The sequence below is a fragment of the Amphiura filiformis genome, chromosome 1 (assembly GCF_039555335.1).
Source record: "Amphiura filiformis chromosome 1, Afil_fr2py, whole genome shotgun sequence".
Lineage (NCBI taxonomy): Eukaryota > Metazoa > Echinodermata > Ophiuroidea > Amphilepidida > Amphiuridae > Amphiura > Amphiura filiformis.
In genome coordinates this window covers 43,239,814-43,260,968 of record NC_092628.1, presented here as the reverse complement: position 1 = coordinate 43,260,968, position 21,155 = coordinate 43,239,814, and the positions used below count along the sequence as shown (strand labels likewise).

The 21,155-nt window shown below is 37.3% G+C and overlaps 1 protein-coding gene across 1 annotated transcript in view; it reads right to left on the bottom strand.

Annotated features, from left to right (window-relative positions):
• Window positions 1-21,155, bottom strand: part of LOC140147414 (intermembrane lipid transfer protein VPS13D-like) — a 191,383-nt gene that overhangs the window by 142,725 nt on the left and 27,503 nt on the right. Inside the window, 20 exon segments of the mRNA XM_072169194.1 lie at window positions 5-162; window positions 671-749; window positions 1,154-1,314; window positions 2,709-2,922; window positions 3,416-3,596; window positions 4,052-4,175; window positions 4,868-4,999; window positions 5,740-5,896; window positions 8,057-8,145; window positions 8,871-9,176; window positions 9,179-10,886; window positions 11,666-11,808; window positions 13,055-13,231; window positions 14,085-14,266; window positions 15,301-15,466; window positions 16,023-16,138; window positions 16,763-16,887; window positions 18,570-18,967; window positions 19,862-19,967; window positions 20,474-20,563. Of these exon segments, the coding sequence (XP_072025295.1) occupies window positions 5-162; window positions 671-749; window positions 1,154-1,314; window positions 2,709-2,922; window positions 3,416-3,596; window positions 4,052-4,175; window positions 4,868-4,999; window positions 5,740-5,896; window positions 8,057-8,145; window positions 8,871-9,176; window positions 9,179-10,886; window positions 11,666-11,808; window positions 13,055-13,231; window positions 14,085-14,266; window positions 15,301-15,466; window positions 16,023-16,138; window positions 16,763-16,887; window positions 18,570-18,967; window positions 19,862-19,967; window positions 20,474-20,563 (4,812 nt within the window).

Genomic DNA, 21,155 nt, shown 5'->3' with positions numbered 1-21,155 from the left:
TTACCTGTGTCATTGGGCTTTGTTGTTTCAGCTGTCCTTCTTGAAATTCCTCAATCTGTTCTCCTATATTATGATCCAACATTCCTCTGATCAGCTGGTACTGAGGTGTATCCAAGGAACAATGTACAGATGACAGCATGCCAGTGATGCAGATATCAGGAACTGTCAAGACAAATATGGAAATGGGAATCGAACATCTTGTGCTAATATTCAATTCATCAAAAATTTTGCTTTACATTTCTTATCCCAATCTTTCAATCTGTTTACCAGTAATAGTCCATTTCAAATCAAGATTGGAAAAGTTCAGAAAACCAGGTGCATTGAGTGGTATTTATTCAAAAGATTCAGAGCCTCATGTGACAAAATGGCATACAAGAAATTAGAAGGAAAAAATGTGATTTGAAAGGTCTATACATACGATATTTCAATTAAAATTTTTGCATATAAAATATATGATATTTCGATTTAATGTTAGCATATATATATTAAATGTTTGCATAGTGGCAAAGTGTGATTACTGTAATGGGAATATTATACAAGTAAAAAAAACTGAATTGAGGACATTTCAGGTTGTTGTTGTTGAAAGGATACACCATATACCATCAGTATTGGTGATAAACAAAGAGTCACAATTTATGTTTGTTTTTGGTAAGCTAACAGCAATATTTACCTGCTCTGTTTATATCTGCATCTAGATTTCTCTCCACTTGCAATTTGAGAAGACATGTTTCTTTCAACAGACGACCTCCCTGTGATACACCAACAAATAAAATATCAAATCTTTGTATAAATCCGAAATTTATTTTTATTTATTATAACAATCACTTTATTTCGGAAATTAAAATTTTTGTTGACATGTGACGTCACTCCAACTGGGTCATGTGTCAACATTTCAGCGCCAGCCCATTAGGCCTGATGATGCGTCTTGGATGAGATGTGATATTGTAGCTGGCATAAACAGTAAGCCCAGATGAACAGTTTTAATATTTATTTGACTACATCAGTAAATACATAAATTCTGACAACTTTCATCATAAATTTGTTTACAATTCAAACTCTTCTTTCACTTTCAAATCCACCTTATGAATTACAATACTCAATTTTTCATATATAAAAGACCATTACATCTTCTTATTTTAAAGTGTATGCATACCTTTCTTGAAACCACAAAAGATGGAAAAATCAAGGCCGTGATATCTGTTGCCTGGAAGTCATCATGCTCGATTCTCTCGGCAGAGTACAGATCCATGTCATTCAGATCCACATACATACAATCCAATAAGCAACGGTGTCTCAAAGGGTCTTTGGTTTCATCTAAACTGCTTGTTGATTGGCTGGTGAGATAAGCACTGTCTGGTGTCGCTGGTGGAGAGGTGGGTTGGCCTGTTTTGTAGGGAAACATTAGAGCATGATGTAATTTGAAATAACACTCTAATAATTGACTATTCCTATGGAAATCCATTCCCTTATGGAAGATATGACCTAACTCTTCCACACAGGGTGTGTGAATTTCGAATAGGGTTACCTGAATGGGTGACTACATCTGAAATTGATGCCTGCTGTGTGTAAGATTCATTAAAGTCATGTCTTCCATACTTCCATAGGAAAGTCCATTGCAGTCACATTTGATTTGTATGATTATCCTTTTTCCAACTGAAACAACTTCAAACAGACTTGCTTATATGCGATGTGATCAAGCAAAATCAGTCGGAAGTTGGAAATATTGCTTTTGAAATATATACGTATATTTCAGATTTTTCAATATTTCAGTGATTTGTTAAGGGAAGGGGCATGAACGTTTGGGCAGTATTTATTGTGGGACATTAGAGCACATCAGACATATCGAATTGCATTCTGAATACGAAGAATGTCCTTCTGATATCAAATAATTTTGATTTTTTGAAATTCGCAATGTAATACACATTTTATGGCAAATCATTAAAATTGATATTTTGATATTTAACAGTACTTGAAGTAAACTTTATAAATCTGATGATTTATATTTGAAGTGTATGTAGGTGGGATGAAAAGCCGACGATCAATTGACAATTTTTACCTTTCGTATTGAATATATGGATTTTTTTTCTTTTTGGGACAAAAATCCATAACTTCCATTTTCAATTGATCGTCGGCTTTTCCTCCCTGCTACGTACACTTTAAGAATATATCATTAAATTTATAAAATTTACTTCAAGGACTGTTATATCTCAAAAATGTGAAAAATATCAAATTTTATTAATTTGTCATAAAATTTGTATTATATTGTAAATTTCATAAAATGAAAATTATTTGATATCAGAAAGACATTCTTCGTATTCAGAATGCAATTCGATATGTCTGATGTGCTCTCATGTCCCACAAAAGCTCTCATGTCGAAACGCTCAAAACGCTCATTCCAGTTCCCTTAAGGTCATATATTCCCATTAAGAAAAACAAAATCCTGACTGACCGACCCGACCCGACATAGCAAGTCCATCCACTCATAGGACAGATTTTTTCCTTGTCACCTTAGCCTTTCTTACACGTCTGGATGGGAAAGTCAGTTTCTCACATCAAAACTCTAGACTAGTCTATATCATCATCATGACAACTATTTCACCCATGTCTGCATGCCAATTTTAAATCTATTCAAACCCATCAATATGAATTTTTCACAGCTACATTCTTACCGGATAGACCTTCTTCAGGCCCAGCAAACCTGGTACCACCATCTCCAAATGAGTCTCCTCTATCCACCTTAGATGGGACTTTGGCAATAGTACCTTCCTCACCGGCAAAGAGAAACTGATTCTTAAGTGTCAGGTTACCAAGATTGATGACCAGTAGGTTCTTAGATTTAGAGCTGACTGGAGCTAAGATGACGGGGGAACCTGCTTCAATGTTGAGTGATATCCGAGAGCTGCGGTTAGGACCCTCTTGGATCTGATCAAATGGGAAAATATATTCCAACAAGAAGATTAGTAATTATGTGGTGCATAAAATGTGTTAAGAATTTTTTTGTTACATTTCCTGTAAAAATTTTGGGAAAAAAGTTTTTGGGGGTGGAGGGGGGGGCGGGTCTCTAAAACTAGAGCATTTTTGCCCAGATTTGACCTCATGGATGGATTCATCAAGTCTTTGCCATTCCAAATATGTACAACAATTATATACTTTAGACCAACAATTTAGCAGTTATGAGGCTTAATAGTTTTCATAATTCCAGGGTTAAGACCACCCTTTAATGTTAATATTTCAGGTGGTAAAAGTAACATTGTTTTAGGTAATTTTGCATGAAGGCAATCACACCCATGTAATGATTTGATATCTTATGTCCTCTTATGTCCTGCTCAAATGTCAAATTAAATAAGTTTTCATTACAGCTGATGATGTCAATGTTTATCTGATTTTTTATATCAACAATTGCTAAAAATCTTACCTTCTGGCCAGCAGCAGCAGCTCTCATCCTACTCAGTACATCTTGTAATTGGTTGAAATGCTGAGCAAATGCTACTACCTCTGACTGAAATCGATTGGTGTGAACGTAGCGTACGGACGACATACGTAAGCGTACACTGAGGTCAAACTCTCTGTTTAGGTCTGGGTCTGGTGGACCATATCTGAATGAAAAAAAAATTAAAATTCTGCTTTATAAGCTCTCTCAAAGCAGGCTTTTGGCATCTGCATATGCAACTTCATGATACAGTTGGTCTTGCACAAGAAGAGACATCATCAACTTGTCATGCTTATGATCAACCAGTTGATGTTCAGCTACCAGCTCCAAATGATGAAGTAGTATTATTCTAAAATATGCAGGACAAACAATGTGGATGTAGGAAATTTGATGGTATAACTCACTTGAAAGAGGCAATGTTCTCAATTATCCAGTAATTGTGAACAGAAAAGCTTAGAATTAAATCTCATACTGAAACTTTCTTTTTGCAAACTCACTAAGTTGCGTGAGCAGTCCAGCAAGTCAGTTGCCCAATGAAGTCTATAGGTTCCAGGCACAAGGTAGCAAGTTTGCAAAAATAGAGTTCCAATATGAGATATAATTTCAAACTTTTCAACTTACTTGAATATTTTGAAACTGAGTGCCTCCTCTCCTTTGGTAGTAAACCTTTCCTTATACAGGTTGCCATGTGGTGTTAGATCCAGGAGGGATATGTTACCAAGTCTACCTGACAAATCTATGTTGCCTATGATAAGAAATAATAATACCAAGGTAACTTACTTGCATTGATGCATTTGTTTTACTTTTATAATCATATTTTTACTAACAAATCACAAAACTTGCAATTGATTCTTTCAAAACTATTTGAAGAAGCATTACCTATAATAAATATACTGTAAACATTTTGTGCGATTACTTTTTTGCATTTTGCCAATTTGGAACTGTTTCCCTTGTTTTTAAATTTGCGATTCCAAGTTTCCTTACATTGACCTATGCACAAAAGGAATATAATCAAGCATTGTTATTTTCGTAGTTAGCTGCTTGGAAGGCGAAAAATAAATGTAGCGTGAAAATTTCCACTTTTACAGTATATGGGATCCATTTATCACTATGAAAATAATAACACTCTCAACTCTGACACTCTCCAATGTATATTCGAAATAACAGAACCTTTTGTTGTGTCAATTATATCTAGGCATTAACAGCTGAAATCTAAGAAATAATGTTGATGAAATGTATGGCCAATGCTAAGATATGTTTTTCCTCCAAGTATGACCTCTCACCAACTCATACAGGTTGTGTGAATGGATGGATATCTGTAATACCTGTGTATATGTTCATGTGGCCATGTACATGTGATGTGGGGGTGTGTGTGTGTGGGGGGGGGTGAACATGTCCATATGTATGTATGCCTATCTATGTTATTGTTAAGCTTACCATCCATAAGCATAAGATGTGCTGTAACATCAGATACCTGGGCTTTAGCCAACTCATAATCAGGCTTGTTGAGAACCAGAGACAAGGACTTCACCGAAATTTGCATCTCAGTATTGGCTTCATCATCAGATACTATAAACACACAAATAAAAGATTATTCAGTTACAAATATGAACTACTAATCACATGTATGTAAACAATGAACATTGGGCAAATGTTAAGAAAGTAAAAAGGACTTTCACAGAAGAGCTTTGACTTAACCCTGTAATTATGGAAACTTTTGGGCCTCACAACTGCTAAATTGTTGGTCTAAAGAATATAAAAGTATACATTTTTAGAATGGCAAGAACTTGATAAATTCATCTGTGAGGTCAAATTTAGGCAAAATGCTCATTTTGGGAGAAAATTAAAAAAAACCTTTTTTTGCAAAAATTTGCACCAAAAATGCTAAATTTTCAAAAAAATCATAAAAAAGCCAGATTTTTGCTCAAATTTCAAATATTTTTGGTGAAGTTGGTCAAAATAAAAAAACTGTTCCTGGATATTTTTATCTAGTTTTTAAAAATTAATAAAAACATTTTCTTGACCCAAAAATGTTTTTGTTTTTGTTACGTTGACCGAAAAAAATTTGGGCCAAAAAAAAACCACCCTGTTTTGGGGTATTTTCTCCAAAAATGAGCAATTTGGCCTAAATTTGACCTCACAGATGAATTTATCAAGATTTTGCCATTCTAAATATGTAAACTTATATATACTTTAGACCAACAATTTAGCAGTTATTAGGCCCAAAACTTTCCATAATTCCAGAGTTAAGACCACCTTTGATTGACAATATCTTTGAAAAACAGACTTTCTCAATTTGATGGACCTACCTTTATCCTTCTCTGTAGAGTCTGTTTCTTGTGCTGCTGCGGTAGACTTCTCTGGTTTAGCTCCTCCCATACCCAGGAAATCTAATAAGACAACCCACGTCTGCACATTCAGTGTTGTATCTAGTGCATTGAAATCCACTTCAACAAAGCGATTAACCTGGATGAACAATAATTAATGTAATGAGAGTAAGGGTCAAATCAAAACTCGACCACCGGTTGCCGCCGGTTCGAGGCGGTTCCGTCGTTCTAAATTATACACAGTAATGAGGTCAGTCGTCACACCCTGGTTCATATGGCGGTTGGTATCATCGAGTGAATAGGTGGAGTGATTTCAAGTGGTTTCTTTTCAAATTGTGTACAATAGGAACGGGAATATGAATAATCGATTTTCCTTCTCGGAGTTCTTCTCAATCAATGTAGCTACTTTAAGCATTTTGTTTTGATAAAATATAAGCAGAGACTTGGTCTATTTATTTCTAATTATTTTACATCGTGACAAGTTAGACAAAACCTATTTTAAAGTTTCATTTCCGAGAGAATAATCGCGATCACGCAATTCTGCATGTTTTAAAACGCAAGGGTAATACATTTTTCATAAACTGTGTTTATAATCGAAATAAAGAAAGCAAAAAAGAATCAAAGAAAGAAAGAAAGAAAGTGTAGGGTCATAAGATGACCAAAGAAGGGGAAGCGAGAGGGTGAGAGGAAGACGGAGAGAGAGGATGTGGAGAGGTGGAAAAGGGTATGAGATTTGTCACATCACATGACACATGTGATGTGTCACATGTGTCACATCACATGAGAGAGAGGGGATAAAACTACACTAACTTCGTAATATAGGCCATATTAGGCGGTATATTTGGCCTACAATGATGTTGGCCAGGCTCGTTGAGGTGATGTGCCAGAAGAACTAATGATTTTGCAAGATCGACCAAATATATACGAATCCCATCACCCCTCACCACCGAGCCCTTCATCAACACCAATGGAGATTAGCCAGGAAGCAGGGTGGCAAGTCATTCCCCTCCCATACTCAGTCGTCAGAAATGTAGTGACAAAATCTTTCTTTCATAAGATGACCACAGGTAGTGTGTTTGTTTTCTTCAAATAGATTCAATACATTTTTAGCCTGTTTAGGGGTGTGTCGGTGGTGGGATCATAAAATTGTTGTTGCCGAAATAGACGGAATCGTAATTTTATTGACGCCGACGCTTCTATCTCGGCTGAAACTCTCGGTAATGCCATTCTGTGAGTAGATCTGCGAGAAGTCCCCTTGAAAATTCCTTTTTTAAATCTCGAACTTGAACACGAATCTCAAAAATGAGAGCCTTCTGGAGCCAGATTTAAACTAATGACGTATATAAATATGTCCATCACCAATACAGACCTATATGTGATTCATAAAATAATATATTCACAACTTCTAAATTACTTAACCTATAGAAGTCATTGAAACACTGTTCTGAACTGAAATTAACTGATCTAAACAATGGTGATATATTCAAGCAATTTTAACCATAAACAAGAAATCATTTCCAAAATTAATTTGCTTTGGTGACAAGCCAATAGACACAAGACTAAGAAAATCGATCATCGTGTAATACTTTCAAGTATGGGCTATTGTGACCGTGAAATTTCAAGTATGTGCTATTGTGATCGCGAAATAAACATATCGACATTTTGTTAATCTCTCCGGTTATGTGCTTAAACCAACCGGCGGTTGCTACTCATGCATTCTTGAATATTCATATACAAATGACCTCTGCCAACCGGACGGAACCGCCCGGAACCGGCGGGCAACCGGCGGTCGAGTTTTGATTTGATCCCTAAATTGCTTAAGAGACAGAAGAGAACGTGAGCATTAGAAAGAGAGAGAGAGAGCGACATAAAAAATGTGAGAGAGGAAGAATGAAAGGATTAAGATGGAGAGAGACATAAGGGAAGGGGAAAATGAACAAAAGAGATTTATGTATTAGCACCCAGATTAGTTATTGAATTCTGTTTTTTGTACTTACAGCAACAAAAAAAGAAGATTTGTCTCATGTCCCATGGGAGTTTGAAATTTAATGCAGTATGTTTTTTTTTATTATTTATTATTTTATTTTATCCTCTTGAAAACTCATTATGTTTTGCCAATGGCAATTTATCTTCATTTTTTGAAAATAAAATAAAAATTGTGAAATAAAATCTTATTTTTTAATGTTTTATCATCAGAAATCAAATTCACGTATGGGACATGAGACAAACCTTTTTTTTTTGCCTAATGCATCACTAAATTATAGAATAAAGTCAAGACAAAGTTCAATATTGTGTGTACCTTCTTGTATTTCTTCTCAAAGGTAGGGCACTTCTTGTCCACAAGCATCACCCTAATCCTCACCAATGCATCATCTTTGATGTTTAGATCTGTACAAAAAGATAATAGCATCAAATGTCAGTATCATTTCCTTCCCTGATGTTAATATTTGAATTAAATATTAAGTTTTGAGTCCATTTTGTATGTGGAAGTTCAAATTCACCCAAAATGTTTCTCTTATCTTTTGCTAAATAATGTATAGAGCTTGATATTGTAATCAAGCCTTAATTGAAATAGATATTTAGAGTTAAGTTTGGACATAAAGTTGCTTGCACTTTCTTACTATTTAGAAAGTCTTCAGATTGTTGTATTAAAAGCTTATTCTATTGTATAACATTTTTTTTGATGTCACCGAACAAACTTAGTTGATAAAATTCAGGATTCATGAAGTCTAGATTTCTATTTTATTTTATTAATTAATTATTTTATTAGATCTTGTTTTGGGGTACAAAAGCTCAGTGATCAACACTGTTTTCAAGTTTGGCCTAGGGGTCAAACAAAATACATCAAAAAAACATATGAAATATATAACATAAGAATTCAGCCTCATTACCATATACTTGTTTTCTCCTAATGTTTGGTAATGACGTCAAAGCTTTTGCGTGGTAACATGGCAAGTATGCTGACAAGCCGCCCTTGTACACATGTGTATACTTTCTGTGGGATTAGACTGGAGTGTGTGATTTGATACTGCCAGCAGCGAAATACATTTGAGGTGAAATAAAGCGTGCGTCTCTGCAACATTTCCACATAAAGAATATGAAATTATTCATACCTGATGTTTCTTCTGCAATGTTCTCCATTGACACATCAAGCGACGGTGGGGGTGTCGACCGATACATAGTCTCCTTGGGACTCATCTTAGATCTTCCTGTAGACATGCTTGAACTTGTTCTGAAAGCTGGCTGATAGCTTTGATGTCCGGGAGAGTTATCTAGTGAGGATGGCAAGGATGCTGGTCTGAATGGGATTGGTGATGGAAGGCTGGCAACAGATGGCAGTGAGGTGGACAGGAATGTTCTCGGGTGTATGTAATCCTGTGAGGTTTCTCTCGAGACAATCAGGTATCTGTGCTCCGGTTTGATTCTTGTAGAAGATCCTCCATGATGACAGACTGGAGAGTGACATCGATTGATGTAGTGTAAGGATTTGATTTCTCAAAGTTGACGCTGAAATTCTTGAAGGAGACGTCCACGAGGCCTTGATCGCCATCGGTAAGATCCCCGTGAAGTTGCACCGAGAATTCAGGAAGGTCAAATTTGGCTTTGATATGCGTCGGTGGATCTGAAATGCCCTCGACACTTGCTTGGGATGATGAAGGCATCGGAGTTGGTGGAGCATCAAGTGGAGATGCTGGTTCGGTCTCTCCTTTCCTTGGCGTTGGAAACATACTGTCATAACTGCCACTGTCCATCAGTAATGGTGTCGTAGCTGTTGACATATTTACATCAGCCTGATCATCATAGGTTAGATTATCAACTGTCTGTATAACCTGTTCAAACACATGTTTGGACAGGATTACTTTTAACGGTGACACAATCCTTCCACAAACTTGAATCGTGGCAGGTGACTCCTCAGTGAGATTAAAACTCTCATCTGTTCCTAATGTAGTCGAGCTGTAATCACTGACCAATGTTGGTGCCTCAGGTGGTATCTGATCAATCGTGAGTTCTAGTGATGTATTATGCAGGATAGGTGTTCCTCTGTAACTCTGTGATCTGCTTTGATCCAATCCTGAATGGCTACCCGATCTTGACTTGGATGCTGAATCCAGTTGGTTAAACGAGAACATGTTCATATCCTTTATGCTCAGATACAATCTATTGATGGTACTTGAGCTTTCACTACTGAAAGTGGAGTCCGGATCTTCTCTTGATTTTGGATTTGTTATCAAGATCTTGCCAAGATGTGCCACAAGAACCTCGGAACTGTTTTCCGTTCTTGGAAGCACTATGATTGGAGTCTCCATGGCCATCTTGAAGTTGAACTCTGATTGTTTCCCTACTACATCCGGTCTTACGGAAGTACCATCTGTTGTGTCTTCTCTAGAGTCTATTGCTGAAAAGGAAGATTCATTGATGTTGCCAAACATACTAGAAGTTGTTGCTGCCGTCATGTACTCTGACTTCTGCCGTACAAACTCCATGGCAACTTCTGTAGCAGCTTTCTGTATGGAATCGGCAAGAGCTTCAGCCGTGCTGTGGAACTCGTCTAACGTCATTGTCAACTCATTCAGAAATCTTGGCACATGGGTGTAACAAAGTGATGCCAGGTGCATGTCTAAATCAGTCACATTGACCAGATTAACTCTGGACTCTGATCTCCCCGATATATTGAAATCCGCCAGCCGTATAGACGACACAGGAGTTCTCATACTGTCACCTTTCACCAGTTTGAAAGTCAACGCTTTCTCCTCTTCCTCCTCTCCATCAATTCCTTCCATTGGTCCTGTTCCTCTTGTTGGAATTTCAATACAAGTCCTGTACAAATCAACAGATTCACTTTCTCCAAACCTGGGGCTTCCCGGAGTTTGACTACAATCTTGACCGACGCTGAAGATCTTTTGATGTTTACTGTTTGGGGTCAGATCAAGGAGTTGTAATCCACCTAATGATCCTTCCACTTTGAGATCATCGGTCAGGGATCCCCACACATGTGCATCGCTTAAGGTTACCGTCGCCACTTTACGTCCTACCACTTGCTTGAAATCTTTGACGCCTCGCACCAGTACAAGGTTGAGACAGCGGAAATTAGCGCTGACTTCTGTCTTTGCTCCTGACGAAATTTCCTTCTGAAAAAACAAACATCATAAAACATTGTTTTAAAATATCATCAGCAATAAAATTAAAAAACACTTCTCTCTTAAGATTTTCTGTAACGCATTACACCTGAAGTTGCAATGGTAACACATTAGTAAAATAATGAAGAAGGAGGGGGCCTATACGCTTCACCCTAGCAGAGCATAAGACAATGCGTGACACAATATATGTGAGGATTGAAAAATAAACAATATATCAGTTTGCTCGAGCCCCAAAAACGACATTAGTAAAATGTATAATTTAAAACCCTAACAAGGAAAACATGCTTTTTTGCTATCAGAAGGCAGTGAAGGAACGAAACAGGAGAGAAGATGAAGAAAGATTTCACTTGGCACCCCCAGGAATAAACCCTGGGACCCTCGGGTGCCACGCACACAATCACCGACCTCATGCCACGGGGGAGTCGCTTGCCCAGCCAGCGATTTGATGCCCATAAATGATTTAGGGTGATTGCTCAATGGCATCATGTGGAATGCATGCATGCGCAGTGGTTTTCCTTGTAAGATTTATACGTGTTAGGGTTAAAAAGACCCAATAAAGGCTACTTTCAAACTACAAATTGATTTTATCATATGGATCTTACACCATTTCGTGCATTATCATATTTTTTCCTTTTATTTCAATCACAGCTTTGGTCAAATTTGTGTCCTTTAAAAAAATTAAATATCTGATTGTTCAGATTTTGGGGATTTGATACAAATCTGATAAAATCTGTACAGTTGATATGTGAGCATGCACAGAACACCGTTACCTCAAGTACTGACTGCTCTCCTGTCACACTAATTGAAGATGCTTTCTTGGACTTGGACTTGTCCTTCTTCTTTCCTTCTTTTTCTTCCTCAGGAAAAGCATTTTTGAAGAATGCTAGAAGCTCAACTATTGTTTCTTGATTGGCTATAGAGGTAATAGAAAATGAGTAAAAAACAAAAATATCATGAACAGAGACGATGGACAGTACCAGTATCTCATATATTTGATGAGTTTCTGAAACAGGGATCTAAAAAATCCCTTGGAGGAAAACCAACTGGCAACTTCAAGATCAACGCTGCAATTAATTCTAGCGTCGGTTGCCAATTGTAGTCACTACTCATCAAGTGTTGATAAAGACAACAGGTGTTGTTGAAACGTACACAAGTATGTGAACTTTCTGGATAAGATACAAAAAACTCTATCTGCTTGTTGTTTCTGTTACATGCTGCTATATATTAGACCAGTTCAAGATGAAATTCTAATTAGAACACTTCTGAAAAGCGGGACTACACAGATATAGACAAAGAACAAAACACAATACTCAGATCATGAAATTAGTCAACCAAAAAGTGCAATAAGATGATGACAACTAAATCACTCAAGATATTTTTACTATAGCAGATAAATGCTATATGTATAAATATACATCTGCTATATGGACTTACCTATGACATCTAGACTGTTGAATTGTATAGTAGCAATCTGCATTGCTTCATCACCATTTGTATTAGATGGGCAATTTGCACTAAGGAGATCTATGTCTACAGTAATGAGTGCCTCTGATACATAGACTTGATACTATGGACTTACCTATGACATCTAGACTGTTGAATTGTATAGTAGCAATCTGCATTGCTTCATCACCGTTTGTATTAGATGGGCAATTTGCACTAAGGAGATCTATGTCTACAGTAATGAGTGCCTCTGATACATAGACTTGATACTAGGGACTTACCTATGACATCTAGACTGTTGAATTGTATAGTAGCAATCTGCATTGCTTCATCGCCATTAGTATTAGATGGGCAGTTAGCACTAAGGAGATCTATGTCTACAGTAATGAGTGCCTCTGATACATAGACTTGATACTAGGGACTTACCTATGACATCTAGACTGTTGAATTGTATAGTAGCAATCTGCATTGCTTCATCACCATTTGTATTAGATGGGCAATTTGCACTAAGGAGATCTATGTCTACAGTAATGAGTGCCTCTGATACATAGACTTGATACTATGGACTTACCTATGACATCTAGACTGTTGAATTGTATAGTAGCAATCTGCATTGCTTCATCACCATTTGTATTAGATGGGCAATTTGCACTAAGGAGATCTATGTCTACAGTAATGAGTGCCTCTGATACATAGACTTGATACTAGGGACTTACCTATGACATCTAGACTGTTGAATTGTATAGTAGCAATCTGCATTGCTTCATCACCATTTGTATTAGATGGGCAATTAGCACTAAGGAGATCTATGTCTACAGTAATGAGTGCCTCTGCATCATCTGCAATAGGTACGTCATATTTGGGTCTACTGAGTTGTTGTTCCAATGACATTCCTGGGAAATGAGAAATTTGATGAGGATTAAGTTGTCGAAAGTTACTCCGTTGGAGCTGAGAAATAATCTAGTAATATGCAGCAGACAATGAGATAATTTGGTGTATGAGTGCAGATTTTATTAGTGATCGTTGGCCTTTACAACAAATACCAGATTTAGTTCAATGAGTCATGTAGATCACAAAAATGATCATTTGAACTACTGGGAGCATTTTCAGGAATTCATTACTTTAAAATAATCTATTTTCCACATTTAGCAACAAATGTTAATAATTTTGTTTGTGTGCTAAAGGTTTGAGCAATTAAAGCCAACAATTAATTCAACTTGTTGAGATCAGAATTAAGGGTACTACACCCCTGCCAAATTTTGTGCCTATTTTTGCATTTTTCTCAAAAATTATAGCACATTGGGGACAAGTAAGATATCTATATTATAGGGGCAAGGATTACAACTACTGCACTGGAAATTTTATTTCAGCACAGACAACCAATATTTGATCAATAAATCAATAACTACTTGCTTTTAGTTGCTGAATTTTCAGTACAGTAGTTGTAGTCCTTGCCCCTATAATATACATATCTTACTTGTCATCAATGTGCTATAATTTTTGAGAAAAATGCAAAAATAGGCACAAAATTGCCCAGGGGTGTAGTACCCCTTAAGGCCAACAATTAATTCAACTTGTTGAGATTAGAATTAGGATTGGATAAACCAGATCAAATGGATGTATTCCTTACACACAATTTACATTGTGGGTAGAGTAAGGTGAATAAGGTCATGTTTATCCCCTAATCCACAATCTCATGGCAATGAGTAATTGAGTATTACTGCTTTCAAACAAGTTTTTCTTTACCTGATGCATTCTTGCCCATTCTTGAGATAGCCGATGCAAAATCTGGTTGAGTAGCGGCTGATTCCATCATCTTCTCAGCAGGGGAGGCGGGTGACTGCGGGGACTGTGGTGAGATGGGTGATTGGATGGACTTTGGTGTGGAAGTCTCACTGTCTATAATGCTGCCACTTGGTGCATGTAAACTGAATGGATACATATGGAAATCACTATATATCAGTCAACATTAATCAGAGCACTACTTAGTATTTCTTACTGAGCACACAGTTCAACTTTAAGTTTGATAACCTTTTTTTGGGGGGTCCATATTTCAAATTTCCCAATCAAAAAGTAAAGTTACAAGAGAAAAATAGATTTTGTTTGGAATTTGTGAAACTGATTACAACTAATGTTGAAATAATTTTATTTCTAGCACATTACCCTGCAGTCAATTTTGATGGTTTACAGATTCAATAAGATCTTGGATTTGACCATTAATTACCGAAGGATCATAATTAGTATATACTATATATGATCAATACATAATAGGCAGGACTCATAACATCCTGGATTGATAAAGCATGGCACACACACATCTATGCATGGCACCAAAGCGAATTGCGCTTTGTCTGTTGTGCGACTGATGCATGCTTTAGTGAATTTATGCAGGCTTTATTGAGGTGCCCAGCAACAAAAACCGAATAATTATTGCCTATTACATTTACACGCTGGTCATAGTCCAAAATCTATCCCAGTATGGTGATCCACAGTGTTGCCAAAACTTTTCAGTGTCAAGGCGCGGCGCATTGACTCGCCAGGCCGCGGTAAAGGATTCTCAAGTAGCCCAATTTTTAAGCTTCCAAAAAGCGCCTAATACCGGATATTTGGGCGGATTTACCCGCATTTAGAGCGCAAAACACCCAATTGGGCGGAAAAGCACTTGACTTTGAAACTTCCGGTACTTACTGGGAAGTTACTGACCGATCAATAAATGGTCACAAAACCCATTGTAATTTCAATTTGGAGCTTCAAAGACTCAAAACCTTTATAAATCGGCTAAATTGAAAGGAAAATACATCAAATTAGTGCCGCTGACCTGAGACTGGCAAAAGTAGCCCAATTTTAGACAAGTAGCGGCATGCTTTTTTGAGTAGCGGCAAGTGATCGCCAAGTAGCCCAATTGTGCGCCTAAGGCGCGGCGTTGGCATCACTGGTGATCCATTGTAATACAGTCTCTTACCTCAGGTCTCTGTGAGAGGCTAGAAGTAATTCAAAATCCTGACCAAACTGTTGAAGGGCATCAATGAGCAGCAACCCATGTACTGATAAAGAGATGGATGTGTCATAGGGTCTCTTACACAGATTGCCATTGACACCATACACCTGGCATTCAGCTATACATCGACCTGGTACAAGAACAAATTATAAATCATATGAATTTACATAAAAATGGCTCTCACTTCAACACCTCAAATGTCTTGAATCACAGGAGAATAATTACATTTGTTTGATGTGCAAATACACATGCATCCTAAAATGCAATACACATATAATACCACATCTGAATACACATACACGCCACACACACACACCCCTAAGGGTGTTAGCCTCCAGACGTGGACATAGTTTAGGACTATGCAAACGCGGACCTCTGAAACCGCATTCAATCGACAAACCGTGGATGTTTTTCACAGCAAATTGCAACCTACTACAGACCTCCACAAACTGAGGCAAGCACTGATGCAATCCCAAACACATACCCCAGACCTTAATTTACACCCACACCTGTATCTACACAAATGTGCTAAATGTGTTTGTAAAACTTTGATTATAGCATTATGCTCTACAACATGGCTCATGAGTGGACATAACAAGGATACAAGTTATTGCCCTCCAGACATATGTTTCTGTCCTTAGATGAATAATGTCTCATCTAGTGTCAATATTCGCACACATCCTTACCTCTGCTCTGCACTTCAAGTGATACTTGTCCAACAGATACCTGCATTTCAAGTAGCTTAGACTCTTCAAGTAGTGCTCGTGTGCGCTGAGTAAAAGTGGCTTCAAATTCAGATATGCTGAAAAGTCAAGAGGAATGCCATATTTAATTCTGGGAACTTAGATGTATCAATCAAAAGAGTAAAAAGATGGGTAAGAAAGATTTAACAGCAAGAAATATATTTAATCAAAGAAAGACAGCGGTATCATATTCCAACATAACTGAAACTCCACAATTGCAGTATTTAGCTCTTTTAAAGAACATACTTTACATTGGGATTATCTCTTGGTCTTAGGGAGCAAACCAAAAGATCGATGACGTCCTATAAACGAAACTAGTTTCGTTTAGGGGGAGGGGGTAAAAATACTCGATTACGTTTGTAGGACGTCATCAATCTTTTGGTTTGTTCCCTTAGGCCTAAAAAAATTGTTTGATTGGCATAACCAGACTGACCCTAAAAGTAGGCCTTTTTTTTTTTTAAATTAAATTTAAAAAAATCCCTACCTACCTACCCGATTTTTTTAAAATTTTACGCCAATCAAACAAATTTTTTAGGCCATATGTTCACACAGAGAGTATTTTCTGGTCTATTTCTATGGTGTATAGCCAGCAGTGGGAGCTCATAGTGTGATACATTTCCATTAATTTTATGTGATATTAGATTCTCAGTTAGGAGCTACATTCACTTGTTTCTACTCTATACCTTGTAGTATGTGCTCTTGAGACTGTGCGGTCAATCTTGATGACTTCATCAATTCTTGGAGTGCTGGCAGGTGGATTGTCATCTGGTCCAAGGAGTAGCTTCAAACAGGTGTTCAGTGCTTGCAGCTATACAATAAAACAAAACAAATACACATTATGATGACTTCGTCAATTCTTGGAGTGCTAGCCGGTGGATTGTCATCTGGTCCAAGGAGTAGCTTCAAACAGGTGTTCAGTGCTTGCAGCTATACAAAAAATATACAAATTACTCTAATTTACTTTGGTAGTTGAAGATGTCTGATTCCATTGGGATGGATGTGGGGTGTAGACAATGTCCATAGGTGTGGTGAACAGTCTCTCCCAGCACTTACAGCAGTAACACACTTTTGTTACTGCTACAAGTAACACACAACAGTCCATATCTTGGCGGCGCCCTTCAAATGAGGTCAATTTGAGGTCACATTTTACAATGTTACTGCATGCAGTAACATCTAAAACCATTAAATAAACATGGCTGCCAAGAGTGTTACCCTACCAAGTAACACTTTGAAAATATTGGCCATAACTTCCTCTTTTCAATTGACCGTCGCACCTACAGAAATGAGAGTCGCAAAGAAATTAACTATGTAAACATGATCTCAAAGTACCAAGGTAACAGATTATCCAGATACAATTACAATCATTTGATTTCTAAATGATGTAATAGACCCCCAAAGAGGAGCATTATCACACCCAATTATGACTGTTTTCAACACTTTACAAACCACAAGTCCATCTGACCTTGGTCAGTGTCCTATGTTTACTTGGGGAAATACTATTCTCTTCATCCAGACATACAACAGTCACTTACTGACATGATACATATTGTTATTTAGCTCCAATAGGTGTGAATTGCAGAGACTGTTCAGATGTCACTGCTGCAGGTAACATCGCCTAAACATGTCACTTGCACCAGTAACATACCCATGTGTTACTGATGTGAGTGCCGGGAGAGACTGGTGAATGCACGAAACATTGGCAAATACAAGCAATATCTCTTCAACACATTTGTGATAATTTTTCATATTAATGAGGCTACACTGATTTATTATGTTTGAATTCAATTCAGAAGCAATGCCTACATGACTATGTGAAGTATAAGGGAAGACACTATACAATGTATAGTATACATATGGTTATTATTAATTACATGTGAAAGGTATGTGAGATATTACATAGAACTACAAAAATAACTTAGAAATACCCTATACAGCTAAGGTTACATAATTGGTCTTTAACAGACCAAAGCACATTTTGTTATGGGTATTCCACTGTTATAATGAGATTCAACAACTTATTACAGCTTCTAACAACTCAATTATTGCACAAGGTGCACTGATGAGACACCAGTAGAGTAGAATAAGTTTGGATCGTCATTAAGGCGAGTTTCCTTTTTCAAATTCTACCTGAAGATGTCTTTAAAATGAAGGCACATCTCACTTCTCACATGGATGCTTAACAATTTAAGTCTACCTGTTTTATAACAATGCAGCTTCAAAGAGGGACTACATCTGTTGCTATATTGTGTCTCGTCTCAAGTTGAGAGTAACGCCATGTTGGATTTTGTAGTGGCAGTCTCGAATCAGTGCGTTTATGTGGTTGCGTCGCCAGCGTACAGACAAATCGCCCTTCTACCCATGTGTATACGCCCCACAGGATTAGGTTACCCCGCGCAATTTGAATCTGCCACTACAAAATCCAACATGGCGTTACTCTCAACTTGAGACGAGACAGACTATATACACAAGCATATGACACATCAATCTTACCTTCTTTTCATTGATATGAATTTTCAAACTCGGGAGATTCCCAGCTACAGTTGCACTAGGCCACTGTGGATCTGTAGTAAACGTTAGCCTTCTCTCTAACTGCACAGATATTGTGAACTTCTCCAACACCTGCAGGTGATTAGATCCTTTAGTGTGAGCCATACGCCAATTATCAGTTGCCCTGCCCACCAATACTTGAAGATCGGACATGTCTAGTTGGTATCTATCGTACATTCTTTCCCTGAGGGCAGTCTCTGTGAGAGCGCTGCCAAAGTCGACAGTGTCTAAACTTGCCATGTCAGGTGGTTGAGTGTTGGAAGTCATGGATGAGGAAGAGTCTTCTACTGGCTCATTTGGTGGAGTTGAGAGTGGAGTTGCAAAGTCATCATCTAGATCACCTACGCAAAATACAAAAACGTAATATTGAAAACTCAGAAAATATTTCAAAAAAGGAAAGTAAAATACTTTGTTTTATAGTAAAATACAACAAATTAATATTCAAAACTTCAAAAACAATATATCTCAAAAGAGAAAAATATAATACTTTGTGCTCATATAAAATTCAAATCCAATTTTTAAAGGTTTCACAAAGCAGTGGTTTTACTTGGCTCTCTAATCACCCCATCCCACACACAAAACACACTCCCCCATAGATACATTTGTTTGCTCACCACCATGGATGTTCAGTGTACACTCTCCAACTGACCATCTGACTACAGACAAACATAGTATAATAGCAGCAAACCCTGATCATATAATAACCCCTAGCAGAAAATGAATTTCTACGTTATCTGCAGCCTATGAAAAAATAATGACAGTCCCCCCAGTCCATGCTATTGTCAAGAAAAAAACTGGTCCATTTGGCAAACACCAACACATAAACAAACATAGACCCCCATCTACATCTGCCAGCAACCATGGATATCATGTATTGGTATCACACCAAAAATGTCTTTGATCAACATTTAAAATTGACAAACCGAGGACCAAAATGGCGGATTTTTGTGTGTGTATTACTGTGTACTATACACAGTATGAAATATGCCTACCAACCGAGGTCGATATATTTACAGCATAATAGTATCTCTAAAATACATTTAGCATGCAATTACGACTTCCTGCAAACCCCCGCAAATCGAGGATGGTGCTCATTTGCAGGTAGGTCCACGGTTTAGCAGTGAAAAGTCTTTGTGTGTCCTCAGTTGCAGGTAAACATGCACACACCCCGACATGACAGCCTAGAGATTAACATTCAATTTTAATACATGTACCTCTTTTACTAATCTACATACCATCTTCATCCTCATCTTCATCTACTTCCTTCTGTTCTTCCTTTTTGCTCTTACTACTTTTAGCTGTGGCACTGGACAGTTGCAGATGACCAAAATCTAACACAACCTACAAAAAAAGAGACAAAACTATGGATTATCAGATGCAATTGATTCAATGCATTGAAGCACGATATAACAAAGTCATGCTCAGACCTGCCAACCTTAGAGATCACAAAACTGTATTCTGAAACTCCAAAAGTCATATTTTTCATTAAAAAAATGTATTTTCAAATATCATGCGTAGACGAGCTTACGTACAATGTCATACGATCCACTGTGAGTGTGAGCGATGCTGAAAATCCACACTGCAAATTTCTCATCGTGCATGATTTTCTCATGCTGTTTATGATAAATATTCTCCAAAACTGTTCAACTTGGCAGAAGTCATATCTGTGCTTTGATTGTGCCTGGTTAAACAATTTTAGGACACATCGACGGTTTACAGCCTAAACTGACTATGTTCACTTCAGACGACCAAAAGAACAACCCTGTTTGTTCTACAGGTCCAACCTACCCAGATTTTACATTTTGGGTATTTTTTAAAAATTAGTTCAAATAGAGCCATAATCTTACCAATGTTGTATCTTTAGAGTGGAAGCTGTCTGGAATGATGATTTGAGGAGCTGAGATATCCAGATCAATAGCCCACCTCTTGCCTTCACTCTGAAAACAAATAGAAATACCTATCATCAACATATTGTTAAATTAGTATAAACCACCTCACAGCTCCCATTACTAAGCAACATATCCATCCCGTCGAAAAAATATCTTTAGGTAAAAAGCATGTCATACAACCCCTTAATGCTCACTGTACGAATATATGTTCCCAATGGGTCAAAGTTTTTAATGATCAGGCTTTTACCCTCTCAGAATGACCAGGCTGGGTACGCACCTCAAATAATTGCCTTATCATCGTATCATTTACATCCACTGTATACAACTAGAATTACGCGGTTTGTAATTAAGGTGGCCCCACACAAAGGTGCGTAAATACAAATAATACACAATATGCAAATAAGCTCATTAATATTCATAAATATGCAAATAACACAGCACAAAACTATACAGCAACTTAGGCCACCATATACTATCACAATACCAAGTTGATTGTTTATTGCATTTAAGCTGCAGAGTAGATGAAAATGTAGGCAAAATATGCAAATCAGCTCATTAATATTCATAAATATGGAAATAATATGACACAAAACTATACAGCACATCAAGCCACCATATCCAATTACCAAATCAAGTTCGA